The sequence below is a fragment of the Spea bombifrons genome, chromosome 2 (assembly GCF_027358695.1).
Source record: "Spea bombifrons isolate aSpeBom1 chromosome 2, aSpeBom1.2.pri, whole genome shotgun sequence".
Lineage (NCBI taxonomy): Eukaryota > Metazoa > Chordata > Amphibia > Anura > Pelobatidae > Spea > Spea bombifrons.
Genome location: NC_071088.1, coordinates 85,957,646 through 85,985,130, shown reverse-complemented (window position 1 = coordinate 85,985,130; position 27,485 = coordinate 85,957,646). Strand labels below are relative to the sequence as shown.

At 37.7% G+C, this 27,485-nt stretch overlaps 1 protein-coding gene across 1 annotated transcript in view; it reads left to right on the top strand.

The window, feature by feature from the left end:
• Positions 1 to 26,099, top strand: part of EGFL6 (EGF like domain multiple 6) — a 34,791-nt gene extending 8,692 nt beyond the window's left edge. Inside the window, exons 3-12 of the mRNA XM_053455034.1 lie at positions 75 to 167; positions 5,838 to 5,957; positions 6,569 to 6,688; positions 8,317 to 8,451; positions 9,528 to 9,650; positions 11,710 to 12,036; positions 19,437 to 19,505; positions 19,804 to 19,899; positions 22,163 to 22,428; positions 25,772 to 26,099. Of these exons, the coding sequence (XP_053311009.1) occupies positions 75 to 167; positions 5,838 to 5,957; positions 6,569 to 6,688; positions 8,317 to 8,451; positions 9,528 to 9,650; positions 11,710 to 12,036; positions 19,437 to 19,505; positions 19,804 to 19,899; positions 22,163 to 22,428; positions 25,772 to 25,864 (1,442 nt within the window). The 3' untranslated portion in view covers positions 25,865 to 26,099. The remainder of the gene's footprint in view (positions 1 to 74; positions 168 to 5,837; positions 5,958 to 6,568; positions 6,689 to 8,316; positions 8,452 to 9,527; positions 9,651 to 11,709; positions 12,037 to 19,436; positions 19,506 to 19,803; positions 19,900 to 22,162; positions 22,429 to 25,771) is intronic.
• The last annotated feature ends 1,386 nt before the right edge of the window (positions 26,100 to 27,485 follow it).

Below are 27,485 nucleotides of genomic sequence, written 5' to 3'. Positions count from 1 at the left end.
ATGTATTATCAACTCCACTTTTGTTTGGGAATCAGCATCCTACATATTAATTCTACTTTTTGTATTTTCTTCAGCTATCTGTGAAGAAGGCTGCAAGCATGGAGAATGTGTGGGACCAAACAAATGCAAATGCTTACCAGGATTTACTGGCAGAACTTGCAGCCAAGGTATGAAACTATGTTGGTGTCTTATTTTTATATTGTTGAATACAGAGTAACAGCAGGTTAAAATGTAAGGGGGGTTAACATTGAATAAGTAGTGGTAGAGTTAAAAAAGTAGCATAATCCTTAAAAAAACTGTTCACAGCGCCTTCCAATTTCAAAATGGTATCTAAAGATCTGTACATTTCATCATAAAATTTATGCCACATGAGATTCACCAGCACAGTCTGTCTGAAGATCTATTAGTCTGCCTGATGCATACTTTCTCATCTAATATCAGGCCAGTTTTGCACTAGAGTAAAGCAGGATGGACTGACAAAGGGAAATTGCCATCAAAAAGTAAAAAAATGATTTATATTCTTCTTTAATTTGGCTGATATATTAAAACTGCTGCAAAACAATGGAAATTTATGGATGAAGTTTGAAAGAATTCCAGAATGCCCCATAACACAGTGCTTGTCATTGTAGGTAGCTTGAATTTGAGTGCTCTGAATTTTATATATATATATAATTTTAACCCAATATAGATATTTTTATGAATTTTAACACAATGGTTTAACAGGACAACTTAAAGCAGTCTTGTTTTCACGCTGATTACACTGTGCAGCTGTTTATAAACTGCAGATGAAATGTTTGCCAGACAAAACACAGCAAGAGGCAGATGGTCATGGTAGGTGTAGTCCGCTGACAATCCGAAAGCCATGTTAAAAGATTAAATCAGATCTACTCCTGGAACTTATCAACTGGACATTGTTTTTTTGTTGACATTGCTTCCAGGAACAATATGTTTCAAGTGTTCATGAATGCATTCCCAGAATTTGATAGATACCTCAAACCCATAGTGACTACGACACTGTGATGTGATCTAATGGTTTGTTACCATAATAGACCCTCCAGAGTTTTAGCTCTAAAAATCCCTCCACATCATGCAAACTCCCTGAAGCCTCCATGTTAGCTCCTTTAACTCCGTAATGCTTGCTTCCCCTCCCTTTGGGTTTCTTTACTTGTCTTTGAAAGTGACAAAGTCTTCCATCATTCCATTTTACTTGGATACAGGAGTCTCCAAATTGAGGACATTACCTGCCATTACCCCACATTCATGCCAGCATGCTATGCTATTGGAGTTTGTGTCCACTGCATTGGTCAATCATATAGCTTTTGCAATTTTTCTAATAGTTATAAAACAGCAGATTCTGTTTGTGTGTCCCTGTGCAATATATATAATAGTGAGCCTCCCATTTACATAATTTATAGGAAGTTGGTCAACTCCATGCGAGGTCATATAGTGTCTTCATGCTTTATTGTTCCATTCTCCTGTCTTTAATGTAAGCCATTGCTTTATTATATACCAATATTGCAACAGGTTATAAGATTTTTGGTATGTTAAACAAGTATGTAATGTAAGTAATATTACAGCCATTGTACTATGAATAATGATAGCGTTAGGTATATGTAGGGCTCACCCAGACATCATATATATGTATACAGAATATTGTTGTGATATAGCTGGATAGATACCAATGTTTATTGTGCCCTCTGGATTTATTCTAGAACGGTAAGGCATTAACCATGTTGGAAATGTTAAGACTCCTCCAGAAGAATTGTAAATAGAAGTTTAAGCATAAATATATTTGCTCAATTTTCATTGCCTCTCAGTTCAACAGAGAGGCAATGACAGTAATCAGAGGTGCCATCAAATGGTTAATAAAACAAATCTTGGCTGCTCCTTGTATTCGGGTAACAAAATGAACAGTCATAAAACTGTAATATTTAGTATAAAATAGTTATCAAGACTTAGTATCTACAAATGCATTTCAATTAGATAACTGGATTCAGACAATGCATTACATCAGTTTTTGAACTGTATTAAAGGGGAACATGAAACAGTTTTTTGCATAACTAAAATAATTTGTGAAAAGTACCTATAGCTTGAGTTTTTTTTTTGCTTTTCAATTGGTGTAATTGTTTTGAAGATAATTGCTTTAAAATTAAGGGATTGAAAAAACATACATGAAATCTATACTCATTTACCAGGAATGTGCACATTTATTCTAACAATTTGAAACAGGTTAAAAGAGGTTAGAGTTTTGAAAATGATCCCTTGTGTTCCGCACACACAGCTGTTATTGTGTAAGTTTCAACCCGTATGACAATAAAGATCTCTGCTTGTGTTCCTTAAGGAGGTCAAATCTCAAGACGCATTTTACTGCCACAGATGTATGATATGAAACCAGTTGTGCACACAAGTTCTCGCTTCCTTTAAGACATAGAGAAAGACACATACAAACTTTAATTATATGAAAAGAGCACTTTAAACCAGCATATGGCAATGAATGCCCTTATGTCATCAACTAGGAGTTTCTGCATTGTATATTATTCTCAACGTTGGGATGAAATCATGATCTTTGAATTCCAGATAAAAGATCGTCTTAGAGAGTCCTTAATGCTTAGTAACAGAAAAAATATCATGACAAAACTCTTACAGAACAGTAAATCCATACTTTTGACTTGCTTGTTCATGTGTTCTAAAAACTGATTAAACCCCCTACTCCCCATGTCCATCATAGAGCTTCTGCGTGAAAAACTTGGCGGTACCACTTGGACCACTCTTCAAGTGTCACTGCATGGATGTGTCTCAGCTGGGTTCCTTTGGGTTAAAATTGTGAGAATGTATTGGGAACATGTGAATGTGCAGAAATCTCTCACCAGAAGACCGGGAAATGCTGGCTGGCTGACTGAAGCCAGGAAGCAGACAAAGAAGAAAATAAACAACTGGAATGCTACATGCTTAGCCGTAAAAAGGTATCAGGAAACACTGTTTTACCTATTCCTAAAAAATACCACATGAATACATTACATTTTTTTAAGTGGCTGAAGGTGCACCATGGATGTGGAGATGCACCATGTCCTAGGCACCATCATTTCTCCACATGTTCATCCCCTTGATCATAACACACCCCAAACAAATGAAGACAGCCATCATATGACAGCTGAGTAGGACTACCCGGTCAAATTAGGCTCTTAGTGTTTAGTGTTAGCCGGTTAGTGGTTAACTTGGAAGGCTTTCGATGTTTCCCAGCAACGCAAAGGAATGTTAAAGTGATGTGTTGTTAATGTCTGGTGATCCATCACCAAAAAGCCAAAGAAAACCAAAAGGAGCCTGGACAGAAAATTATAGGGATTGTCCACAAATATTTGTGTAATATTTTAAAAACAAATAATGTCGTTTATTTCAGACAGTATACAGTTAATTCATCAAAAAGCTGGTTTGATGTTCAAACATAACCTTGCTCTTGTTAAGTGAGATGTAGTAATTACTCAGAGCAGCTGCATGGGGTATTAAGTTCTGCTGTGGGTCATATAATTTCCAGGTTTGATGCTGAACTTCACCAGAAAAGGTTAAGATCACATTTTTGCTGGTATGACAGTTCATGAAAATAGTGGAATTTGCTAGCTACTATGATGACTTGGAATGTTCTTGTTGGGCATGCTTACTGTGATAGGCAAACTCTGCACCACGCCATACGATTTTGTACAGAAACATTGAATTTGACCAGTTGGCCCATCTAGTCAGCCTGTCTTTTGTACAACCTTAATCACTCCTTGGTCTCACCTTATATTTATTATAGCCAGATGCATATACTATGCATTTTCAAATTCCCCTAAGATGTTAACCTGTACTACTTTTGCTGGGATGCTGTTCCTTACATCTTATTCTTTGACCCTAGATTATTACCTCTTATTCTAAAATGTGTCCTCGTTTGAAACTAATTTCCCTCCTGTACTTTGTTAAATCCCTTAAATGTTTTTGTCCTCTCTTCCCTTCTCTCTTGTTTCCTCCATTCACTATTTTAGTAGCCGTCCTCTTAACGCTATAGAATATTCTATCCTTCTGGAAAGAGAACTGTACACAATGCTCGAGGTGGGGTCTGACCAGAGCTGTGTAAAAGTGGAATAACCTTTAACTACCTCCATTGTTTAGAAGGACGAGAACCACAAGTCTTAAAGGAATCTTTAACACGTCAGCCTCCTATGATACAGTATGTGGTATGGCCCACCTATTGATCTTGCCTTATGTTAGAGCACTTTACACACGTTCCAAACAATTAGACTTTTAAACCCTGTGTTGTTTATAAAATAAAAAAAGACAGATATTTAAATTTATTACATATCACCAACTCATTAACTACATCATTGCTGTGAAAAGAGACATTAACTTGTAACATAAAACAATATTTTAGTACAGAAATGATACTAGGTAAAGAAGACCAGCAGTGTCCACCAGGAAATTTCATATGTATATCCAGACTTTACAGCTGCAAGGATATTAGCATCAATTATCTCTATACAATCTGGAAATGTTTAAGTGTCCGTGGTGCTGTTACAAAAAAAAAGATACAAAAACATATGGGTTATGACAAGTGTATGTCAACACGTATAGGACAAAGTTTGAATAAATAGAAGGGTCCTCAGATAGAAGGGTCCCCTAGCTGAAGAGTTCAGGATTCAACCCTGCTGGCATATATCCAGCACAACGGCACATTAGCTAAAGAAGCTACCATGCCATCAAGCAGAACGGAATGAGGCTTAGACCAGAGACAAGGTTACTGAAACCAGATCATTCGTGTAAAAAAAGAAGTGAATTTAGTTAAGCGTTTTGCATAGAAAACGTTATATACTACTTATGGCATTTTGTATACTGTCTTCAATCAACCGAGTATTATGGTATATGGAAGGGCAGCAGCCCTCAAGCAACAATTTTATTTGGGAAAAGATCAAATCAGAGACAGTAGAAAAGTATAATTTCTGTACAGCGGTTGGCACAGTTTTTATTTTTATTCTTACTAATAAGTTTAGTGCAATGTTCTGAAGCATTTCACGGAATAGCTCTTAAATATTTTCATTGACTACATCTAAAGATGTCTAGGCCAACAAAGGATTACCTACAAATCCTTCAGTTTTAGAAAAATCCACCTTTCTTAATTGACGTAATGACATTGAAAAAAGCTTGATAACTGCATCAGTAGGTCTAAATAATGAGGAGGCCTGCCTGGGATAATACACATCTTTATAACAGAGGATGTCTAAATGAACCCATTTAGAGAAGGGGTAAACTCCATACCTGGGGGAAAGACTTATTTCGGAACGACAAGAGGGAGACGAAAGGGAGAAGAGCCTCCCAAAGTGCATACATTTATCCCAAATATGTATCAGTCTTCTACATTTTTATATTCGTATTAGTGTATATGTCTGTCATTAAAATGATATGGCAAAAAAACCTTACACACCTGCTCTGTGTCATATCAAGTACCTCATGAACACAACCATGGGTTACCTTTGTTAATAGTTGTTTTTACAGGAACATACATTTCTGCATTGACATTGTTGATGAAAATAGTAGTATTTGTTAAACTTTGTTCATAGTGTTCTGTATTCAAAATGTAAAGGCGTTGCATCCTTCCTCTTATAGTCTTACTTTCTTACTATACACACCATTGTGTATTGTCTGAAGTGCTGGTTCTACATTAAGAACGTACAAGCCCTTGTGTGGTAATTGACATTTTTAGCAAGTGTCCTTATGCTAAATGAACTAAGTTTGAACCCACTGTACCATCCAGCTCAGGATCTATTACTTGGTGGATTAACTATAAAATGTGAACGAAATGTCTTTTGCAGATATGAATGAATGCGGCCTTAATCCACGGCCTTGTGAGCACAGGTGCATGAATACATATGGCAGCTACAAGTGTTATTGTCTGAATGGCTACATGGTGATGCCAGACGGCTCCTGTTCAAGTAAGATATTTATTAATACAAACATATTTTGGTTGATTTCCACAACAGATTGTAGTTTAATCCTAAACCATGAAGGTACCAAATATAAATCTAAGTGTAAAAGCCTGGAGAAACTGTGGTGGCCATTGTCCAGCTGGGATCATCTGATCCACCATTCATTTCTTTATTCCATGCTGTATTAGTTGAAATCATACATTCGGTAGGAAAATCCTGCTTTAATCCTATTTTGATCCAATACACCTTCTTTATCATTATTTCCTTTTTTCATATTATTTTGTAAAAAAAAATAGAATTTATTTATAAAACTGATACTATTAATAACACATACCTTATACAATAAAATAACAAAGCTGACACAATGACTATTTAAAAAATCACGTTTAAAAAAATAGTAACTTATTCCTTAAGAAATATGTGAAATGTTTATTTATTTTGGAAAAAGAGCACTAATAGATGCCATGTTTTGTATAAAGTGGGTAGAAGAAAATATTCCTTTTTCAACTCCATTTTCTCTTTGAGCTACCATACATCTACAGGTTTACAGTACGTTGCTGACGTAAAGATATTGGCTATATTGAAAATATTGCATTACAATGTGTGTTTTTCCTCAGATTCCAGGACCTGTGTCATGGCAAACTGCCAGTATGGTTGTGAAGAAGTCAAGGGCGAGGTAAGGTGCTTATGCCCATCAAGTGGGCTTCAGCTGGGACCAGATGGAAGAAACTGTGTAGGTAGGTAAAAATCGATTTCCAGGTCCTTAGTTAAGCTTTTATATGTTATTGTATGTTATGGGGGGAAATATTAACAGTATATATCGATCCACCTAATGTTTATGAAAATGCATAAATGATATTAAGTTTTTACATGGTGTTACTGCAGCATTCATAGAATTCCCAGGAATTATTGTGAAAAAAAAACAACTACTAGGTCAGATAGAAAAATGTCAGATGATTGGCTTCCCTCACCTTCTTATATTAGAATCGTAAAACTTCGTTTGGAGGCTATACTTTTATATACATACACACTCACTGGCCGCTTTATTAAGTACACCTTGCTAGTACCGGGTTGGACCCCGTTTTGCCCTCAGAACTGCCTTTATTCTTCATGGTCTGCTGCAGATTTGTCAGCTGCACATCCATGATGCAAATCTCCCGTTCCACCACATCCGAAAGGTGCTCCATTGGATTGAGATGTGGTGAACTCATTGTCATGTTCAAGAAACCATTTGTGACATGGTGCATTATCCTGCTGGAAGTAGCCATCAGAAGATGGGTACACTGTGGTCATAAAAGGATGGACATGGTCAGCAACAATACTAAGGTAGGCTGTCGTGTTTAAACGATGCTCAATTGGTACTAAAAAAGTGTGCCAAGAAAATGTCCCCCACACCATTACACCACCAGCAGCCTGAACTGTTGATACAAGGCAGGATGGATCCATGCTTTCATGTTGTTTATGCCAAAGTCTGACCCTGACATCTGAATGTCGCAGCTGGAATCGAGCCTCATCAGACCAGGCAACGTTCTTCCAGTCTTCCATTGTCCAATTTTGGTGAGCCTGTGTGAATTGTAGCCTCAGTTTCCTGTTCTTAGCTGGCAGGAGCGGCACCCGGTGTGGTCTTCTGTTGCTGTAGCCCATCTGCTTCAAGGTTTGACATGTGTGTTCAGAGATGGTATTCTGCATAACAAGTGGTTATTTGAGTTACTTTTGCCTTTCTCTCATCTCGAACCATTCTGTTCATTCTCCTTTGAGCAAGCAATTGAACAGGTGTACCTAATAAAGTGGCCAGTGAGTGTATATATATATACTGTGTGTATATATATATATATATATATATATATATATCTATACACACACACATAAACATACACAAGGTATCTGTGGTCTCATTTATTCATCACTTTTATTTTTTGTTTTCTTTATGATTGTGTTTTTGGATAATTGTTGTGCTCTTTGTTGTTTTTGTAGACCAACATATTGAATAGGAAAGTGAAATAAGCAAACCATTGCTGAGTTCACAGGCTCTATAACAAAAATGTACCTCTTTCATTGTCAGAGGTCAGCCTTGTTTGGGGTATTTTTAGAGGATATGCATAAATATATAAAAACACCGCTGTCTGCGGTAAACACTGGTTTTGTTGTTTGGGAATTCCATTTCTGCAGTGGCTCTATTTTTATGTGTGTTTTTAGGTTTTTATACTAATTTCTGAGAGAAACGCATGCTACTTGTTTCACTGTTATTGTTTTTACAAAATGTTCCTTATCTGCTTTCACAAAATGTATACAGTGCTTAAAAATAGCTTAAAGCAGATGGCTTACCAGCTTTAATTTTAACATACAAAAATTTTTTATTTCCTAGATATTGATGAATGTGCTCTTGGCAAAGTTACCTGTCCGTTCAACCGTAGATGTGTAAACACATTTGGAAGCTACTACTGCAAATGTCAACACGGCTTTGAATTAAAATATGTGAATGGCAGATATGACTGTATAGGTAAAAACCTTGGATACTTCACTGAAAATGTACTCTGTATGCTATTTTTTGATGTCTGTTAGAAATGAAAACACTGTGCAATAAGCAGCAGTAAAAATAATTTCAGATCACACAATAACACATACTGGTCACACCTTGTATATTTGTATATATGGACACACTACACACACTTACACTAACATCCACATACACTTACCAAACCAAATACATACCCACTCATGCTAACACTAACTAAACATCCTACAGTGACACACACATGTACACTAACACCATACACTCACATATATGCTCACACACACATTCTAACACTATGTACTTGCACACACATGCTAAGACTTTATATTCATACACCCTAACACCATACAGAAACACATACTCCCATTAATGCCATAAACACACACTCTAATGTTATACAGTAACACACACTTACTATAACACCATACACTTCCACATACATACATACATACACATGGAAAAAACCCTAACCCCTCAGGTTATAAACCTGAGACCATCACCATTGATATGTGCGCTTTCTGATATAGGATGTAGCAGGTTACCATGGTTGGCATCATTGTCATCATTGTGCCATCCGGGTACAGCTCCCAGAGATTTTGTGTGCTAAATTGGTGAAGGGGGAAGCTAGTATTAGTATGATGAAAGGCAGTGAGGGAGTGCACAACTATAAATATATATATATATATATATATATATATATATATATATACATATATATATACATATATATTTAATTTGTTCTTTGAAACGTATGTTTAAAATGGAGCAGCGCCCATTGCAATTATTGTAAAGCACCTTTTTAGGAAAAGTTAAACTGGTTAAATGAAAAATGGAAATACAGAAATATAAAGATTTTGAGTAATTTACAAAACTGCTATATAATGCATCTGTTCTCTGGTGCAGACATTTGCAAATGATGGTTAGTTCTGTTGTAGATCCCAGGTACCAGGGAAGTGCATGTGATTTTCAATATCTTCTACACCGCAGGGCATCACTTTTCATGTTGTCTGTTCTATAACATCTTCTGGAATGAAACCTCATGTATTCATTTTCTCCTTTAGATATAAACGAGTGCTTGATGAAGACTCACAAGTGTAGTGTGCACAGCGACTGTCTCAATACTCCTGGCTCCTTTAAGTGTCGGTGTAAGCAGGGATACAAGGGCAGTGGATATGAGTGTTCTGGTAAGAAACACATAATACATGAGCTATTAACCTTACATATTTTACGAGGCAACAATTTGATTTCCATATTTCAACAAATCAGAGTGCTGATAGCACATTGTGGCAAAGCGAGTAATTAACTAACATAATCCATCAACATTATTAAGGATGGCAACTATAATCCGATTTCTCAAAAGTCCCCATTTTAATTAGTGTCAGTAGTATGTACTGCAGGACAGCTTTTAGCAAGTGCAGGTGTCCAGTATGGAGAATTCATATCCATATTCATGTCCGCCCTTTAAATTGGTGCCCAAAATTGCCTGTTTAGGTTCAGACAGCCAACTATTTAATTAAGTGAGGAGGGGCCTCATACATATGTACATTCATATCAAACCATGGGAGCCTCATCAGCACTTAAGTGTTATGAATATTTTTATTCTTAAAGGGACCCTCCAGTGTCCTGGGAAACCCCTAAACAATGCATGTGAAGGTGCACTATTGAAAGTTAAAGAATAAGAAAATCTGTAACCATCTTTGGAAGAAGCTGCACCTTGCCACCGCCTCTGTGGTCTGAGGATTCTCATCACTGATTGTCTGCTTGAAGCACCCACAACTATGCCTCTAACCATAGTCCCTATGGCCATTAATGAAACATTAAATGATATGGCACCATGGCACATTCCACAGTCCATAACCATGTGGTTCCCCGTTTATGTTTCTAATGAGTCCATACAGCCAAAAATGTTGGAATCACACCCACTAAAGAGTTTTTTGCCAACTTTGAACTAAACATCCCCATTTGGATTTTGTGTTTATTGTTGGCATATTGTGCAAGCAAAATAGGTACATAGAATTAGGCATGTAATCCTGCTTGGCTATAATTTCCTCCTTACTGTGGGACAAAATAGTAACTTATGTTTGGATCAAAGATCATTTTGAGTTACTTGAGAGTTATAAACGCTTGCTTGGCAGAAATGCTAATGGTAACTTCAGTGGTGCATGTTTAAAGTTTCATTTGTATATGAAACCTGATCTCTCATGACTGAGCATTGGGAACTAGCCATTGTTTTTCCTTCTGTTATGAAAAATAACTGTTAGCAAGTAATAGGATATAGTACATTGCTCTATGAGATAATATCTCTACACGTAGTATGTTTGTCAGCGAATATTATTTTCTTCCTGTATTAATAGTCTCCCTGCTGATCATCTGCAAACATTTGCAGAGTATATATTTCATTAAATCAGTATTTCGATCTTATTGGATTTATGCCCAAATGTGGTATTGGTTTTGTGGAACAGAATACATGATTTATATTTTGGATGATATGAAAAGTTATGATAGAAAATAAAAACTTAGCATAAGAATGAACTCTGCACAAGAGTTCAGATTGTTTAAGTAAGATGGTGGACCATCTAGGACAGTTCAACTACTCATCCGTCTGTTATTAGTGCTTGTACGTTGTTATGTGTATTAAGCATTACACATCTCCTTCTTGCTGATGTGTATGTGTGCTATATTTAGTCTAGTTCTGAGGCTGTAGTCCAGATAGCGCCCACACTGGATTTCCCATGGTTATAGTCCATTGCTTGATTTGTGTTTATATGTATCTACTATTTTGATTTTTAATAGATGCATTAATGCTTCCAGAAAATGTTACAAAGAGCCATTGTGCCTCCCAAGATGATGATAATATTATAGAGGACGCATGCCTGGGACTTCACAGTAACAGATAGTGGTGCATGAAGGGAACAGTTATATTTTGCACCTTGGAGCTCTATCATGCTTTATAAAGCAGTTGTGCATACTTAAGAACATGTGAGATGCAGGTGAATGCAATGAGAAACACTAGGGTAAGTTTGTATTGAGCAGTGAAGGCTGAACTAATTTCGCTAGTCTACTAGATCATGTATTGAGCCTTATGTCAAAATAAGGCTCAATACATGAACACTATAGAAAGTATTCTCCTTGTTTTACCTATTTACCTATAGAAGCATTTGTTTTTGTGCCTGCTCTTGTTAATGTTGATATATCCGTGAAGCTATGTTAAATTAATCACCATTATAATTTCTTCTTCTTAAGCTATTCTGGACAAACCTGTGAAAGAAAGCCCAAATATTATTGGAAGCGCTAAAGACACAATCAAGAAACTGCTTGCACATAAGAACAGTCTAAAAAGGAATGAAGAGATCAAGAACCTGATACCTGAGGTAAACCTCACACCACCTCCTAAGACCCGTCTGCAGCCATTTGATTATGAAGATGGAGTCTACATTGGTGGCAAGAACAAAGAAGAAGAAGAAGAAGGAGGACAGGAAGAAGACGAAGATGAGGATGAAGATGACTTAGAAGAGGAAGACCTTGAAAATATAATTGACCAAGACAAAGTACTAAGGGGCGATGTGTTTGGTAAGTTTTTTTCTTGAGAACCAAGAACATTGTGTATTAATACTGAGCAGGATTTATGCTATGGAGGTTAAGATTGTAAGCTTGTGAGCAGGGCTCTCTCCATCTAACGTATCGGTTTGTCTTAGTCTGTCAATTCTTGTCTTGTCATACCCCTTGAATATATGTATTGTATTAAGCGCTGCGTAAATTGTTGGCGCTATATAAATAAAAGATAATAATATTAATATTTTGGGGTGTTGGCTAATGGCCAGCCAGAAATTATACAGGATATGGTGCTAAATTACCAGTACCAGCAAGGAATGTGAATGGGAAGGCCACCAAAGTCTGTAATCTGTACAAGGATTAGGACACTGGCCCTAAACATGACTGTTCATTAGAGGTGAATCAAACACAGCTTTAATTGTCTTGCCAAATGTGAAAAAGCGCGATTAACAAACACTTGCTATATGGTAAACTCTCTAACCATATACCTGTATTATTAATAGCTCTTCTGGAACAAATTCCGTAAGGACTTTTGCGCAGACTGGCACGTTTCTTTATTTCTATTTGATTTTGAATTCTATCCTATACTACAACATACTTGTTTTTTCTTGTTATAGTAGATTTTGTTTTGTGCCCTTTTTTCTCATTCATTTTTTCCACTCTCTGCCTTGATTTCTCTTGGATCCCTCCACCTTGCAGAACCTTTAATCGTCTTTCCTCTACCTTTCTTCTCAAATGTTTTCTCTTCAATTATTCTATATGTACCCGCAACAGTCTAGTGGCTATAATATGCAATTCATTTTTTTCTAGCATAAAAACAAATTCATTCCATTCATTAAATAAGAAGCTCCTGTTTAGGAGCAGGAATGATGTAGGTGGTTACCCATTGGATACCTCCTTTTCAAATTCTACCTTTAGTAGTCTGTAGTTCTCTAGTTGCATATTTCACTGATTCTTTTATCCAGAATAATATGTTTCATATGCTGGTAGTTTTGAGACAGCGGGCGACAAATAGCTTCTTTAAGCAAACTTAATTGGGGTCACATGACAAAGAAGCGGAATGTAAAATGCTGCAGGGCACGGAATGAAGGTATTTTGAGATTCATGTTAGAGCTTGTGTTAATGACAAGTTAGATTTATGGAAAAAGAAAGTCACCGTTAACTATCACTGTGCTTTGACAATTCCTATTAGTAAACTGGCATTTGTGTGTTTCTGCATGTAGTATTTAACACAGGTTATTCCTATTAGGGTATGGGATATATATATATATTGAACTGCAGTTTTAAAACATGTTCTACATTTTTGGTCCGGTGAACTTTCATTTTTGGTGCAAATAGTTTTGGAGACAGTACTGACTTGAAAGAATCTGCTACGGAAAATTCGTTGCAGTCAGTAATAGCTGCGCTAATACTCTGCATTTTAATAATAAGTATTATTGTATCTGCATTCACAGAAAACAGTCATGGTTGAGTGAACCTGTGACATCAGAAGAAATTAGCAAATTAGTAATGACTAGAGTGACCACATTTCGTAACTGCCATTCAGGGACGCTTACTTTGACGAGTGCATTGCATCTACGTAATGCTTGGGACTAGCAAAAATGTATTTGCAAACATTCACTACATAAAAAGGTCATACTTTTATACATTTTAGACATCTTTTCTTATTGTTTCTCAATGAGCAGAAACTTTTAAAACGTGTATAAATTACTAACCGTATATAATATACAGCAAAAATATCTGCACAATTCTGAATGTATAAATAAAAGATGTATTGGTTTAAATATATTCTTGAAAATAAAATTCTAACAATATAGTAAATTATAAATATAATCCCATGTTTCAAAAAACAGCATCCCATTGCCAACCTTGTCTCCTAACAGCTTCTCAGTGCCAACCTTGTCCCAAAAAAACAGCTTCCCATTGCCAGCTGTGTCCCAAAAAACAGCTTCCCAGTGCCAACCAAGCCTTCAGGAGCTGGTTTTGGATGGGCGTAAAGCTTACGTCCATCTGAAAATGACCTGATCCCACCCACTCAATAATTTTCAATGTAAAGCTCTACACAAGCTCTGCTGAGAGCTCTCATTCCGGGACAATGCATTCCGGATTCAGGCTGTCTAATACCCGGGACATGAAGTCCCATATTCCCTGTAAGGCATGTATGGGATTGGCACATGTGCTGACAATAACACACGGCCAACTCTTGTAAGGTTTGAGAAAAATAGGAAAATTAGAATGGCTGTGAAGTTCATATCTGTCATTAGATAATATGCAGTGTTCTGTTTCATGTCCTTAACTAACTGCTGATACTCTTGCTGAGGTTACAAATGGGAATTAATTACTATGATGTTTACAGCCACCCTATCAATTTTCAAAAAGTCCCAAAATTAACTTTTATTGCAAATGTTTCGGTGACAACCTGGGAGAGAGAATCAATCAATATATTCTGTAATTAATTTGACATTCCCTCTGGACTGTTCCAGGAAAGTCAAATATAATTAATTACTTTACATGTTAAGGCAACTGTATCCTTAAAACTTTATATAATAATAACGATTAAATACAAACTACTACAGTGTAGCATAACATCCTTTTATATGGCCTTGGAGTATCTGGGCTATGCCGGGAGTGGAATCCGATGGAACCAGGTGAAGCAGCACAGTTCAAATGTGGTGAAGATAAAGTATGACAGAGACAAGGCAACAGGCCAGCTTTTATAAAGAAAGTTGATCAATGCGTTTGGGGATTTAATGTTACGGAAACAGTCAAATCTGTTCAATATTTCTTATGACCTATATACATACAAGAGACAAAAGTAATATTTTCTAAACTGATTGTATTCCATGCATGTTAACATACATGCTTAGCAAACAATACATGCTTTGACAGATACGTTTGGTAAAAACAAGGACATACTTAAAAATATAAATTAAAATATTGTTAATGAAATATATTAGAGCATTCACTCAGAGTTATGGTGTCTTAGAGTTCATGAAGTAAGAATAGCCAAGGTTCCTGGACTGGAATGCAGAAAGTCTGTAAAGATAGATTGTTAGTTTTAAAACGTTTTATTACAGGTCATAACGGGGAAGAATAAAGGATTTGAAAGTGTATGGAAAAATCATTATTATCCTCGCACATTTTATCCACACATGTTACAAAAATAGCATCGCCCATCATTTATCAAAATCTTGTAAAGCAGCAATGAAAGGGAACATTATTTTTTGAAGATTCTGTATTTTAGTGTCCAGATGTGGTCTAAATGTTTTAATTTTCTCCACTTAAGGAAAATCAGTTCTGACAGCCATTAATCATTCCACTTTTGGAAAGATGTGTAATTTCTTTCTTTCTTTCTTTTTTTTTTTTTTTTTTTTTTTAGCTTTTCAGACTGAAGGAATAGAACTATACATGTTTGGTTAAAGTTCTATCCAAGACTTTAGTAAAAACATATTTCCATGGATTTTTCAGGATATTATATCAACATTACTGTTTTTTTGGGTCACCTCATTCTATATAGACAGTGTCTTTTTTATAAGAAATAGTAATATAAAAAAATATATTTTTGTTTTCTTTTCTAATAGCTCTCAACTTATGTTTTGACTGCTACAATTAAAGTACACTAGTTACCTTCCTAAATGCCCACATTTTTTATAGAGTATACACTAAACTCACATGATAATTAACTTTGCCCACTGGAATAATTGTTCTGTGTCGCACAGTTTCCTTTGAGTTCCCTGCGGCTCTTGGCTTGAATTGAAATGTGTCTATCTTCCTCTCACATTCCCTCCTATGCTCATCTCTCTTACAATGGTCTTTATCTCAATCATATTCCCTGGCCTGGTGACAGAAAAAAAGTTTTTAGGCCGCTTGCACTTTTCACCCTCTTCTGTCTGCTCTTTTTTCTCCTCCTTTGAGGTTCCCACTATCACTTCCTCAACTGTCATATACAGCCCCTGTGGTCCTTCTATTTTCTTTCTTGATCAATCAGCATGGCATGTACACTTTCCCTCATCCTAATCACCCTAATCCTTTGTGATTTTAATATCCACATTGGTACCCCTACAAGCTCTGTGGCCTCTAAATTCATCTCCATTGCATTCTTATCTAGTCTCATAGAGTCAACTAGCTCTCTAGAATGGACACACTATGGATCATATTTCCTCTCTCTTGCTCTATCTTTCTTTAACAGAAGTCTTCTTCTCATTTCAACAGCTCTGATAAACCTTGCCAAACCAGAAACCTTTGCTGTCTTGATCTATTACGTCTCGACTATTGCCCACAATTCTCTCTACTCCACTCTAATTCTCTCTACTACTCCACCTTAACGTCAGCTGTTAGGGTAGTAGCCATAAGAAAATAACCACTCTTCATGTCTCTCACAATTCCAACCCTGGCATACTGGACTAACCCGATCTCCAAAGATGCTCCTGTATTGTTAAATGTAGCTGGAGGAAGTCTTGTTCTTTGTTGAACTTCCTGCACTCCTCCTTCTGCAACGTTCCTTCTGTTCTCCCCTTACACTATGTACTGAACTATGTACTATCTTCCCTCCAACACTAACAATCCATTGACACCTTCCCCAATGCCAATGGTGAAACATCTCTCCTCTCTGTCAATCTATTCACCCACAGCCTGACACTTCAGAATTCAATTTAAAATTCTGACCCTTACCTACAAAGCTCTTCATAGCGGTTCCAACCTATCTATAACTTCTGGCAGACGTCCACTGAATCACAGTAGATGTTGCTGATGGATTGTGCAGATGTGTTAACTACTAAATTATTTTGCTAGAGTCTATGTAATAGACTAAAATAAATAGGTAAAAGCCAAATATAACATTCAGCCACCAATGAGTACATGATTGGCTCTTTATCAGGCCATCTAAAGAACAAGTAAAGGTATGTGGATGGAAATTCAAGACAGACAGAAAAAAATCAGTCTTTTGCAATGATTAACCCTGTGCTTTCCATAGGAGGTATAATATATAATATATTATAATTTATAAAGTACTCAAGTCAGTACTCAAGAAACTAATCTTTATTACCGTGTGTCCCAAGTGTCAAGAGATTTCTTAGTGAAAACCCATGTATTTGTATAATTAACAGCAATGGAGCGTTTGCGTAAATAAACGCTGGAATGTGTTTAGGCGAAGTCTGTGAATTAAATTACATGAAAAATTCTAAATAATTTATATCATGCAGTAAATGAAAAGCATCAGGACTGGAATAAACATTGCAAACACTAGTGAGACATCAGATTTAGATGAATTACAATAATCTTTGTTTATGTCATTGTGCAAATGAATTCATGCTGTAACAGATACAGCGAGTTTCAAGTCTTCAGCACTGTAAACATTTATTTAACTGTTGCTTGGCACGCATAGTTAATGTTTCACATTGCTTAAAGGAATAGTTAACCGTCCCTGCCAGCCCCACACAAGAAAAATTCATATTAAAGTCCTTTATGGGTACTTTAATATGCATTCTTTAAACTGAAAACAATTAAAATCACTTACGTTAAGTAGAAGTTGCAGCTGCATTTACCTGCTTCCCCTGTGGTCCGACAATTCTTGCCACTTTAACTACTTACTGCCAGTCAGCTCCAGGGCTGGCTGTATGAACTCTGCAAGTGGGGTCTACTTAGACCTTTGCAGCCTCTCATTGCCAGCCATTGCCCGCACTCACATCATTGGCGACTGCCGCCTTAAAGTGCCACAGCCGCCCCGTCGTCCCAAGTCTTGTTCTGGCTATAGGTTCTCAACACACAGAAGTTACGTTGATAGAACACTAGTTCTCCCATGGCCTGAAACCATAAAATGTGTATTGAAAACGGTGGACAAATCATGCTGAGTTTTCCAGTTCAACATCGCCATTAAACATCTTGTTCAATCACTGATGTCTGTTTAAATAAGGAACGCTGCCAGATCACACAGATTGGCTGCAGTTGAAAGCAGATGAGGTTTATGTCCTTTGCAGTCTGGACAGTAGTTGATATAATCCCTTAGCAATACCACTTATGTAGACAACTTCCTGTATGTCTGAAAACGGTCCAGTTCATGGGAAGCAATGTGGGTAAATTCGGTTGATTGAAAGGTAATATTAGCTGAGTAGATGCTTAGGTTGCAACCTTGGAGATCTGTCCAGTTAGACCAAAGTTGGTTACTCAGTAACACAATCCAGATGTGGGCAGGACCATGCAAGTAGTCATCTGGATAGGACAAGATTATTAATTATAAAGCCCTTAGCTCGGTATTCATGTTACTTTCTCCTACAAATCTTCTTGATGGTTACCTGAAGAACAGGAGCGCAGGTAGTAGTGGAAACACATTCAGAGGTTTAGTCACTAAAGTGCGAGTTGGCATGAGATTTTGAACTCTCTGAGTTCATAACTTGGACAGACTATCCATTGCAAGTGTCTTCTTCAAGAAGATGTGCAAATGCCCTGCATAATCCACGTTGGGGTGACTTAAAGCCATACCAAATCTCCTTGAGGTTCTACCTTTTATATATATATATCTATATATATATATATATATATATATATATATATATATATATATATATATATATATATATATATATATATATATATATGGGTTTTGCCAGTTATGGCTTTTGTAAAGAAACCCTTTAGTGAAAAAATATGTTTGTATAAGAAACCATCCCGACTAAAATAATTGTAATTCTGGCACTTTTCATGGTATAGTCAATGTGTTATCATTGGAATACCTTTTTCCTCTCTGCAAATGTGCAGGGTATATATCTCTTTAGAATTATAAGACAACATTATTATGGTCTGGAATGTATGTATCAGTTGGTGGTGTTCTAATACTCCATATGCACCTTGTTGAATAGATTTGTACGAGCTGTTTTGTATTGATTTTAGTTAAGGTTGAGTTTAATCTGGGGATTAATCATGGTGTTAAACCACAAGTGTGCATTTGTAACCACTGTGAACGTCAGTTTAGGTTTAGAGGTCACTGAATTGAGCCCAATGTTTCCTAACTTTGGGTAGCCCATTAGCTAGCTACTGTTAATCTGTCCCACGTGAGGGGTCACTGTAATAACTGTAATAACCCAAACCGGCAACCAACCAGCTGTAGGTCACACGACTCCTATTGCATGTATAACATTTATGAATGAGGTAAAATATTGAGAAGATGTATGGAAACCTGAAGTGCCCTAAGGCACCAACTTTAAATCACTTGGCTGAACTTTAAAGAGCTTGACTTTTAAACTACAGTATACATCGCACTTCTGTCTTCTTCATGTCTGAATTTCAACATGCTTAACAACATACCTTTACAAAATATTCTTGCTTATGCTGTTTCAGTTTATCATTGTCTTCTTTCTTCTTAAATCAAGAGCTAAAACCAAATAAATGTCAGTTGCACTTTGATGTGTTTTTTTTCTTGTTAGCTCCTCAGGTTAGAAGAGAAGTTGCTCCCCTTTCAGTACATAAAACAGCTCCTCGGTTCAGCTCAGAAGGTGAGTTATGGCCTACTGTATGTACATTTGTATGTCTTCTATTAAGTGTGTTTTTCAACATACCCGGACAGGCTCCATTTGCCTAGGACATAAAGCGGCAGGAGGCACTACTGCCAGGCCCATCATCCGGGAACAAAAGTGAGGGAGATGGCACAGACCATCAAACAAACTTTTCCTTGTACAATGTGCTGAGCACCAGTATGTTTTCTAAGGTTTTCCTGTTATTTTCCACCCCTTGGAGTATCTAATATTACTAAAACACACATAATCTCTCTTTTTTTTCTGTCTGTGTGTTTAGAGGCGCCCATCGACTGCAGCTTTGATCAAGGTGCTTGTGACTGGATCCAGGATTCCCAAGATGATTTTGATTGGAAACATGTAGATCGAAGCAATGGTATAAGATTTACATATGGAGTAGAATGAAATAATTTTTTCTTTCTGTCTGTTAAACATTCCACATTATTTTTTTTCTTTTTGCTGTATGGTATCAAGAAAATGATATTTTTTTCCATGCATAAAAAAGTATCTTAATAGAATTTTTTCTTTCGATAGTACAATGTTTATTTTTGATATGTGTACTAAAAATAGTAAAAACCCAGTATACTCACACTCAGCATCACGTTATGGGTAGCATTACTTGGTGGACAGTTCCAAAAAGTAGACTAGGCTACGCCTTTTGAGATGTGCATGGGAAGACAAATGTGGTGCTTAATGGGTAACTCCGACCAGTTTTTTATTACTAGTTTCAGATTAAAAGTACAATATTAAAAACAGTTCTAGTTTTTGCATAATATAGTTTTCAGGCAGCTGCATATTAGCCATTTGTTTACACACTATCATACCACCTTTTGGTAATGTAAGTTTATTGAATCAAAATTAGATAAAACCAGGTTTCTACCAATGCTACAATGCAACACTGTAGTTGGTACTCAAGGAGAATTTATTTTCCATATTTTCCATAGGATGTTCCCTTCAACTGTAGCTGTAAGAACTGGGGGTCAATTTTAATTGAACTCAATTCTAGAAATGATCCACCTATTTGGGCAGACTGTTGGCTTGCATACACACACATATAGATATATATATATATACATACCGTATTGGCTCGGATATAGGCCGCCCCCGTATATAGGCCGCACCCTAAAAGTTTGGTGCTTTTTTAAAGAAAATTTTTTTTTCTTTAAAAAAGCACCAAAAACATGCTGCCACTCTGTCCCCCCCCCCCGAGATATGCTGCCACTCTGTCCTCCCCCCCTCAAGATACGCTGCCACTCTGTCCTCCCCCCCCTCGAGATACGCTGCCACTCTGTCCTCCCCGCGATATGCTGCCACTCTGTCCTCCTCCCCCCCCGACTTACCAGAGCAGACTCCCGGGTGTCTTACGGGGCCGGAGGGGGACATCTATGCACATCGTGTATACAACTCCCGGTGCCGGCACTCAGCGGAAGTGCCGGTACCGGAAGTTGTATACGCGTATTGCGTAGATGTCTTCCGCCGGCCATGCAAGACCCGGGAGTCTGCCCTGGTAAGTCGGAGGGGTTAGAATGCATCGTGCGCACGTTCACCGGCAACGTGCGATGCGCTTAGACAACCTCCCGTGCCGGTACTCCCCCCAGTGGAAAGTGCCGGCAGGGGAGGCTGTCTGAGCGTATCAGACAGTAGGATGCGGGTCCCCTGCACCGCTGCGGGGGATCTGTATCCTAACCCCGCTGCCTGCCCGGCGCCGGGGCTGCATGTCCCGGGCGTCGGGCGCTAGACCCCGAATATAGGCCGCACCCCCACTTTAAAGACTGAAAGTGGGGGAAAAAAGTGCGGCCTATATTCGGGCCAATACGGTATTTATGTCTTCTGTATGTACATTATCAACAGCCTCCAATGTACAGGGCTTGATTAAATTACATGGAATGGAATGGCATTAACATACATTTTTAAAAAGAATTTGATGGCAGATCCGAACAATTTGGCCCATCTAGTCTGCCCATTTTTTTCTGATGTAGAGACTCACACCTTAATCAATCTTTTGTCTTAGATTTAGGATAGATTTATGCATCATCATGTACGATATGTTTAAAGTCACTATACCAAGACTGACTGGAGTTTAAGTACTGAGTGAATATGATATATACGTCTTGCAAAATTAATACCAAAGTAATGGTGAATTGTTTTCTGAAACATATAATAAGGACATCCGATTTAATGTGATAATGATCAGCAATAGACTTTGTTTTACTGAAAGGATGACCAAGTGGAACAGCCTTCCATCAGAAGTGGTGGAGGTTAATAGATTTAGGGAATATCCTGAATCTAACACACACCAAAAGTCTTTATGAGATGTGTGTTTTTTACAGCAGGAGAAAAACATCAGACTAGACAGACCATATCATTATTAATACGGTGTAAAATTCTGTGTTTGTGTGTTATTGCATTAAATATACTCTTGGATGTTTATCAGATTAAACTTATTATTTTTTAAAGTAAACTCATAAGATCTTATTTCAGATACAGTATGTTTAAAGTTAATATGCTACCTTAGAGGTTAACTAGTTAAGAAGCAGAAGTATTGTGATAAAGTAGTGATTGTGACAGTGAATAGATTTCTTCCCACTGTTATTATCCCTGCTGTAATTATTCAACAGATTCCTGATGTATTTTTACAGGCGCCGGTTATTATATGGCAGTTCCTGCATACGTCGGGCAAAAGAAAGAAATTGGGCGTTTGAAACTACCCCTTACGGGCTTGAAGACAGGGAGCAGGTTTTGTTTGATATTCACATTCCGAATTGTGGGAGACAGAGTAGGAAAAATGCGTGCATATATAGATGGAAACAGCACCTCGGTGTGGGAAGAAAACAGAAATACAGAAGATGGATGGAGAACAGCAAGGATTGAAATACCTGAGCCAACAGGCAGAGTCACTAGCCATGTAAGTACCCTTAAACATGTAAGTAATGTCACCGGGGGATCCCTTCCCTCTGATGGAGACCCGAAGGATATGTAGAAACCCCCAATCTGGTCTCCTAGAAGGTTTCCTGCTACTGATCACACTCATGATGAGAGCAGAAAAACTCTGAAAAAGTTTTAACCCCTTAATGACAAAGCCTGTACATGTACGGGCTCAAAATGCATTGTTTTCAATGGGTTTAGGGACTGTCCATTGTCCTTAAGGGGTTAAACAAAGTGTAAAAAAAACTAATAATAATCAGACATACCACCTCATTCCCCTCACCTAAAAAATATAAGCTTTATAAAAAAATACTGTAACATACCAACGCTCATAGCTTCCCCAAAACATGACAAATCTATGCATGTGGAGCAATGCAATACCCATGTTGCTGAACCCAAATTGGTGTTTAATTGTTTACTTTTCAAAACCATATAGTTGTATGTAGCATCTTTGAGATCTTTGAGTGCTGCTGAAGTTGGACCAAATTTGAAAATATTAAAAGTTTGAAAAACAATATGCACACCTTTTAACATTTGCTCTATAACTGCCAAAATAATTGCAACATATAGGCATATATGTATCCAGGTATATGGATGTATTTGGTGGTTCTATTTCACATTTACACTAGCTGTGTACAATACAGATAAAACTGTAACATTGTGTTTTTCTTTTTTATATACTTTTTTCATGTTGTGTTGCGCTAATCCAAGTTTAAGTTTGAAAGACTGATTAGGAAACCCTTTTGCAATTATGTTAGCACAGCTGGAAATGTCCTTGTTTTCTATGAAAACCGCTAAGTGAGCCCTAACTTTTGAATGGTAGCATATGTTTATGGGAACTGTATAAGGATCTAGACCAGGGGTGTCCAAGTTTTTTCTGCAGTGGGCCACTTCATCAGAATTGTATACGTGCGCGGGCCGCACTCATTTTTCACTGTGACAAAAAATATGGCCTTTAATAAAATATGCAGATTAAAATAAAGTAAAATGACACAAAACCTTTACTTTTCCTCTCACTGATTTCTGGGCCTAGAAAGTTTTGCGACTACAAATTCAGGATTCCCTAGATTTATTCTAGGGATGAACTAAAATGAAAATTCTGGACCAAAACATTCAGGGTTCACTTAGCCAAAACCGAAAATGACCCCCACCTTTAAAAATAATAATAAAAACTCACATTTTTAATAAAAGTAGGTAACACACAATTGGACAAAATTAGCAATATGACTTGGCAACCAGTAAATGCAGGCAACCAGTAAATGCTGGTACCTAGGCATGATGGGACTGTGCTCGCTGTGATTGCTGTTAGCAATCACACTCCTATCATGCCAAGTCAGCCAATACATGCTGGTACAGGGTGGCTGTAAGTGATGTGCAGACCCCATACTGCTGGCAGCATCACTACACAAGGGGGGCAGCTAGCTAGGTTTCAGCATGTACTGGCTGACTTGGCATGATAGGAGTGTGATTGCTAACAGTAGTCACAGTCCCATCATGCCTAGGTTCCAGCACTTACACATCCATCCAGTAAATACTGGAACCTAGGCATTATGGGACTGTGATTGCTGTTAGCAATCACACTCCTATCATGCCAAGTCAGCCAGTACATGCTGGTACAGGGTGGCTGTGAGTGCAGACCCCATACTACTGGCAGCATCAATACACAAGGGGGGCAGCTGGCCAGGTTTCAGCATGTACTGGCTGACTTGGCATGATAGGAGTGTGATTGCTAACAGCAATCACAGTCCCATCATGCCTAGGTTCCAGCACTTACACATCCATGCTATCACACACACACACACACACACTCATTTATTCATATAATCATTCATTCACAGATTCATTCCCTCAATCACACACACTCATTCAAACACCCTCCCCACCTCCTTACCTGCAAGGCAGCTCCTCGATGCCGCTTACAGACTTCAGCAGGGGGCGCGGCCTCCCTCTGCCTTCTCTGCTAAAGCACAGAGGAAGTAGGATGTCACGTGAACTCCGCTTCCTCTGTGTGCAGTCCAGAAGTCCCTCCCACAAGTAAGTAGCAGGGCTTGAGGTGCGGCTCGCGTGAGATCGGTTGCCCTGGCTGCCGATCTTACGCGGGCCGCACCTCGAGGCCGCATCTTGGACGCCCCTGATCTAGACGTTTTTTATGAATTGCACACGAGTCTACCAAGATTAGAGTGACAGTCGGGTCTCTTCACTGAATCATCAATAAGAGAAGAGTAAAGTTCCTGGGAACACTGAAAGCTGGTTATTAAAATGTCTTCATGCTGATTTAGGAAGGATAATCTTAAAGGTGAACCCCCTTGCCCCTAACATTTTTTTCTTGCTAGTATGATATTTAAAATGAGTTTTCATAAGTATTTTTCAAAATAGTTCTAGATTTTGCTGTTTTCAGACAGCTACATATTAGCATACCTGGGAACTTCTGGGCTTCGGAAGCCTTCTTTTGCGGGACGCGGCCAGGACTGCACACTGACGTCTGTCGGCAGTCCCGCTGCCTTCAGTGGGTGGTACCACTGCCGTCAGTGGGCGGTACAGCTGCCGTCAGTGGGCGGTACAGCTGCCGTCAGTGGGCGGTCCAGCTGCCGTCAGTGGGCGGTCCAGCTGCCGTCAGTGGGCGGTCCAGCTGCCGTCAGTGGGAGTTCCCGCTGACGTCAGAGGCGTTACCCGCTGACAGCAGCGGGAAACACCCCCATTTAGAGGAAAAATGGACGGGGAGCAGGACGTGTCAAGACCCCGCTCCAGCGACCCGGAGGATTCCGGTCTTGACCCGGAGAACGGGAGAAGCAGTGCTTACCCGGAAATCTCGGGGCAAACCCGGAGAGTTCCCAGGTATGCATATTAGTAATTTGTGTGTGTTCTAGCGCTGTTATCTACTAGACAAACTCTGGCTCCTTATCATACTACCTCCGGTAAACAAAATTACTTCTCTGTCTTTATCACCCAGCCTGACACTGTGACTAATGTGACTTCTTTAGCATTGCCAAAGAACAGTGAGCTCAGTGTGTCTGCAGATAAATGAAGTTTATTGTAACAAAATTAAATCAAACTTCAAGTGTTTTCGGTGCCGATCTACAATTTCGGTATACAGCACTGTATTTAATGCTCAAGGAACAATATTTGTTATAGATGGGACTACATATCTGAGGTCAGGTCAGTTTGTTGGCTTTCTACTGAATATATAAAAACATGGAGAGGCAGCTATATTTTATTTACACCTGCCCTGTTCTTAATGTATGTTGCACGCAATTTCACATTGACACAATATGTTTACCTCTTATCATCGACTAACCCGTTTTTTTGTTGATGTTTGTTTGCAGATTACCTTTGAATGTGAACGCGGTAAAGGCAAAGCTGGAGAAATGGGCTTGGACAATGTTTTCCTTATTTCCGGGTCATGCACTGAGGACTGAGACAGGGTCATTTAACCAGAAGTCAATCATTATAGTTTTACAAAATATTTGAAATAAAGATGGATTTGCCTTATACTTCTTATATAAAATCCAACTCTCTACCTTCCTAGTTAAAATAAAAATGGGCTATATGTTGTGTTAACTGTTTTTTAAATGATTCACCATTTTAATAAAGAATTTGCACTAATGTCACTGGTCATATGTACTTAGAACATAGTATTTACCAAAAAAAGAACTTTTACCCACCAGTTGGTTATTTGTGTTTCTTATCAGAAATCTTTTGGCCTAAAAAATAGGCCTCCCCTAATTATATATTAATATAGGCTACCTTTTTTAAATTAATATGTAGTTGTATACATATGTGTAAATCTAAATTTACAGCTTGGTAAAGTTCCAGTTCTTGCCAGTAGAATTCACTGCTAAGTGTTAGTGTTTTTTTAATTCCTGTTTTTCATTCACAGCACATTATGGGGAAATTATGACTTAAAAATAAGATGGTAACCACTAAACAAATTTAAAAACACGTTAACATGGCATATATGCTATTTTGTATGTTCTGGTGATTAATGCTAAAGTCTTATATTTTTTTCTCATTTTTTTAAATGCCTTTTTTCTTTGTATGTTTGTAATACTTATTTCTGTTAATTTTGTAATAGTTCTATACCACTTTGCAAGAAGGTGCTACAAAGGTTTTCCTGTTACTCCGTGGGAACCCTCATAATGCCATTAATGCTGATGGCTTTATATCTTTTTTTTTACAAATTACTTGTTATTTCGGGAAAAAAGTATTATATGGCAATATGAAAATAAGTGCACACTGTGTCACCTAGCACATGTACTTCTAATTACTGTAAGATTTGTACATTATTTATATAATTCTGCCCTTTTTTTATTTTGCCAAGTAGTCTTACTTCTGGGAGGACAGAGGGTCTAAGATTCACACCATCTGAATAAGAGACTTCTGATGTCCTGAGAGATTATTTAATTGTATCTTTTGATGTTGGCCTAAGGGTATAATTGTCCTAGTTGGCTAAAGACTCCCATACCAGAGATTCTAATGCAGCGCCTGTGTTCTGTTCTCCACCCATCAACCTTGCTTAGAAATATGTAAGTTTTAATCTGTTATAATGCCAATATAACAGGACTTGTATTAAATTGCTTTGGCCCATTAAAACATTGTACAGCAACGATCTAGGGAACTAATACATTGCAGACTAGATTAATCACTATTGGGGTTTTGTAAATCTTTTACGTGCCTAGGTTCATTAAGCAGACTACAGTGATAAGATGTTTTTCTCATCCATGGTGCTAATACATTCATTCATTCATTTACTTTATGCTTATTCTGTGAATGCACATTTTTGTATACTGCATTAAAAAGGGAATGGTGTATTACTGATCAAAGCCTGTTGACTGTTTCTCGGTTTTAGACAGGAGACTAAAGTAAATTTAAAATAAGTTTTAAAAATTGTGCTAGTATCAGAGGTGACAATAAACTTAACACTCAAGATTGCAGATATATAACTTAGAACAAAAATAGTGATTTCATCTTAAAACAAAGCCATATCTAACACAGTAATTTACTGCAGTAGCCTCGACTCCCATGCTAGGCCTCCCAAGA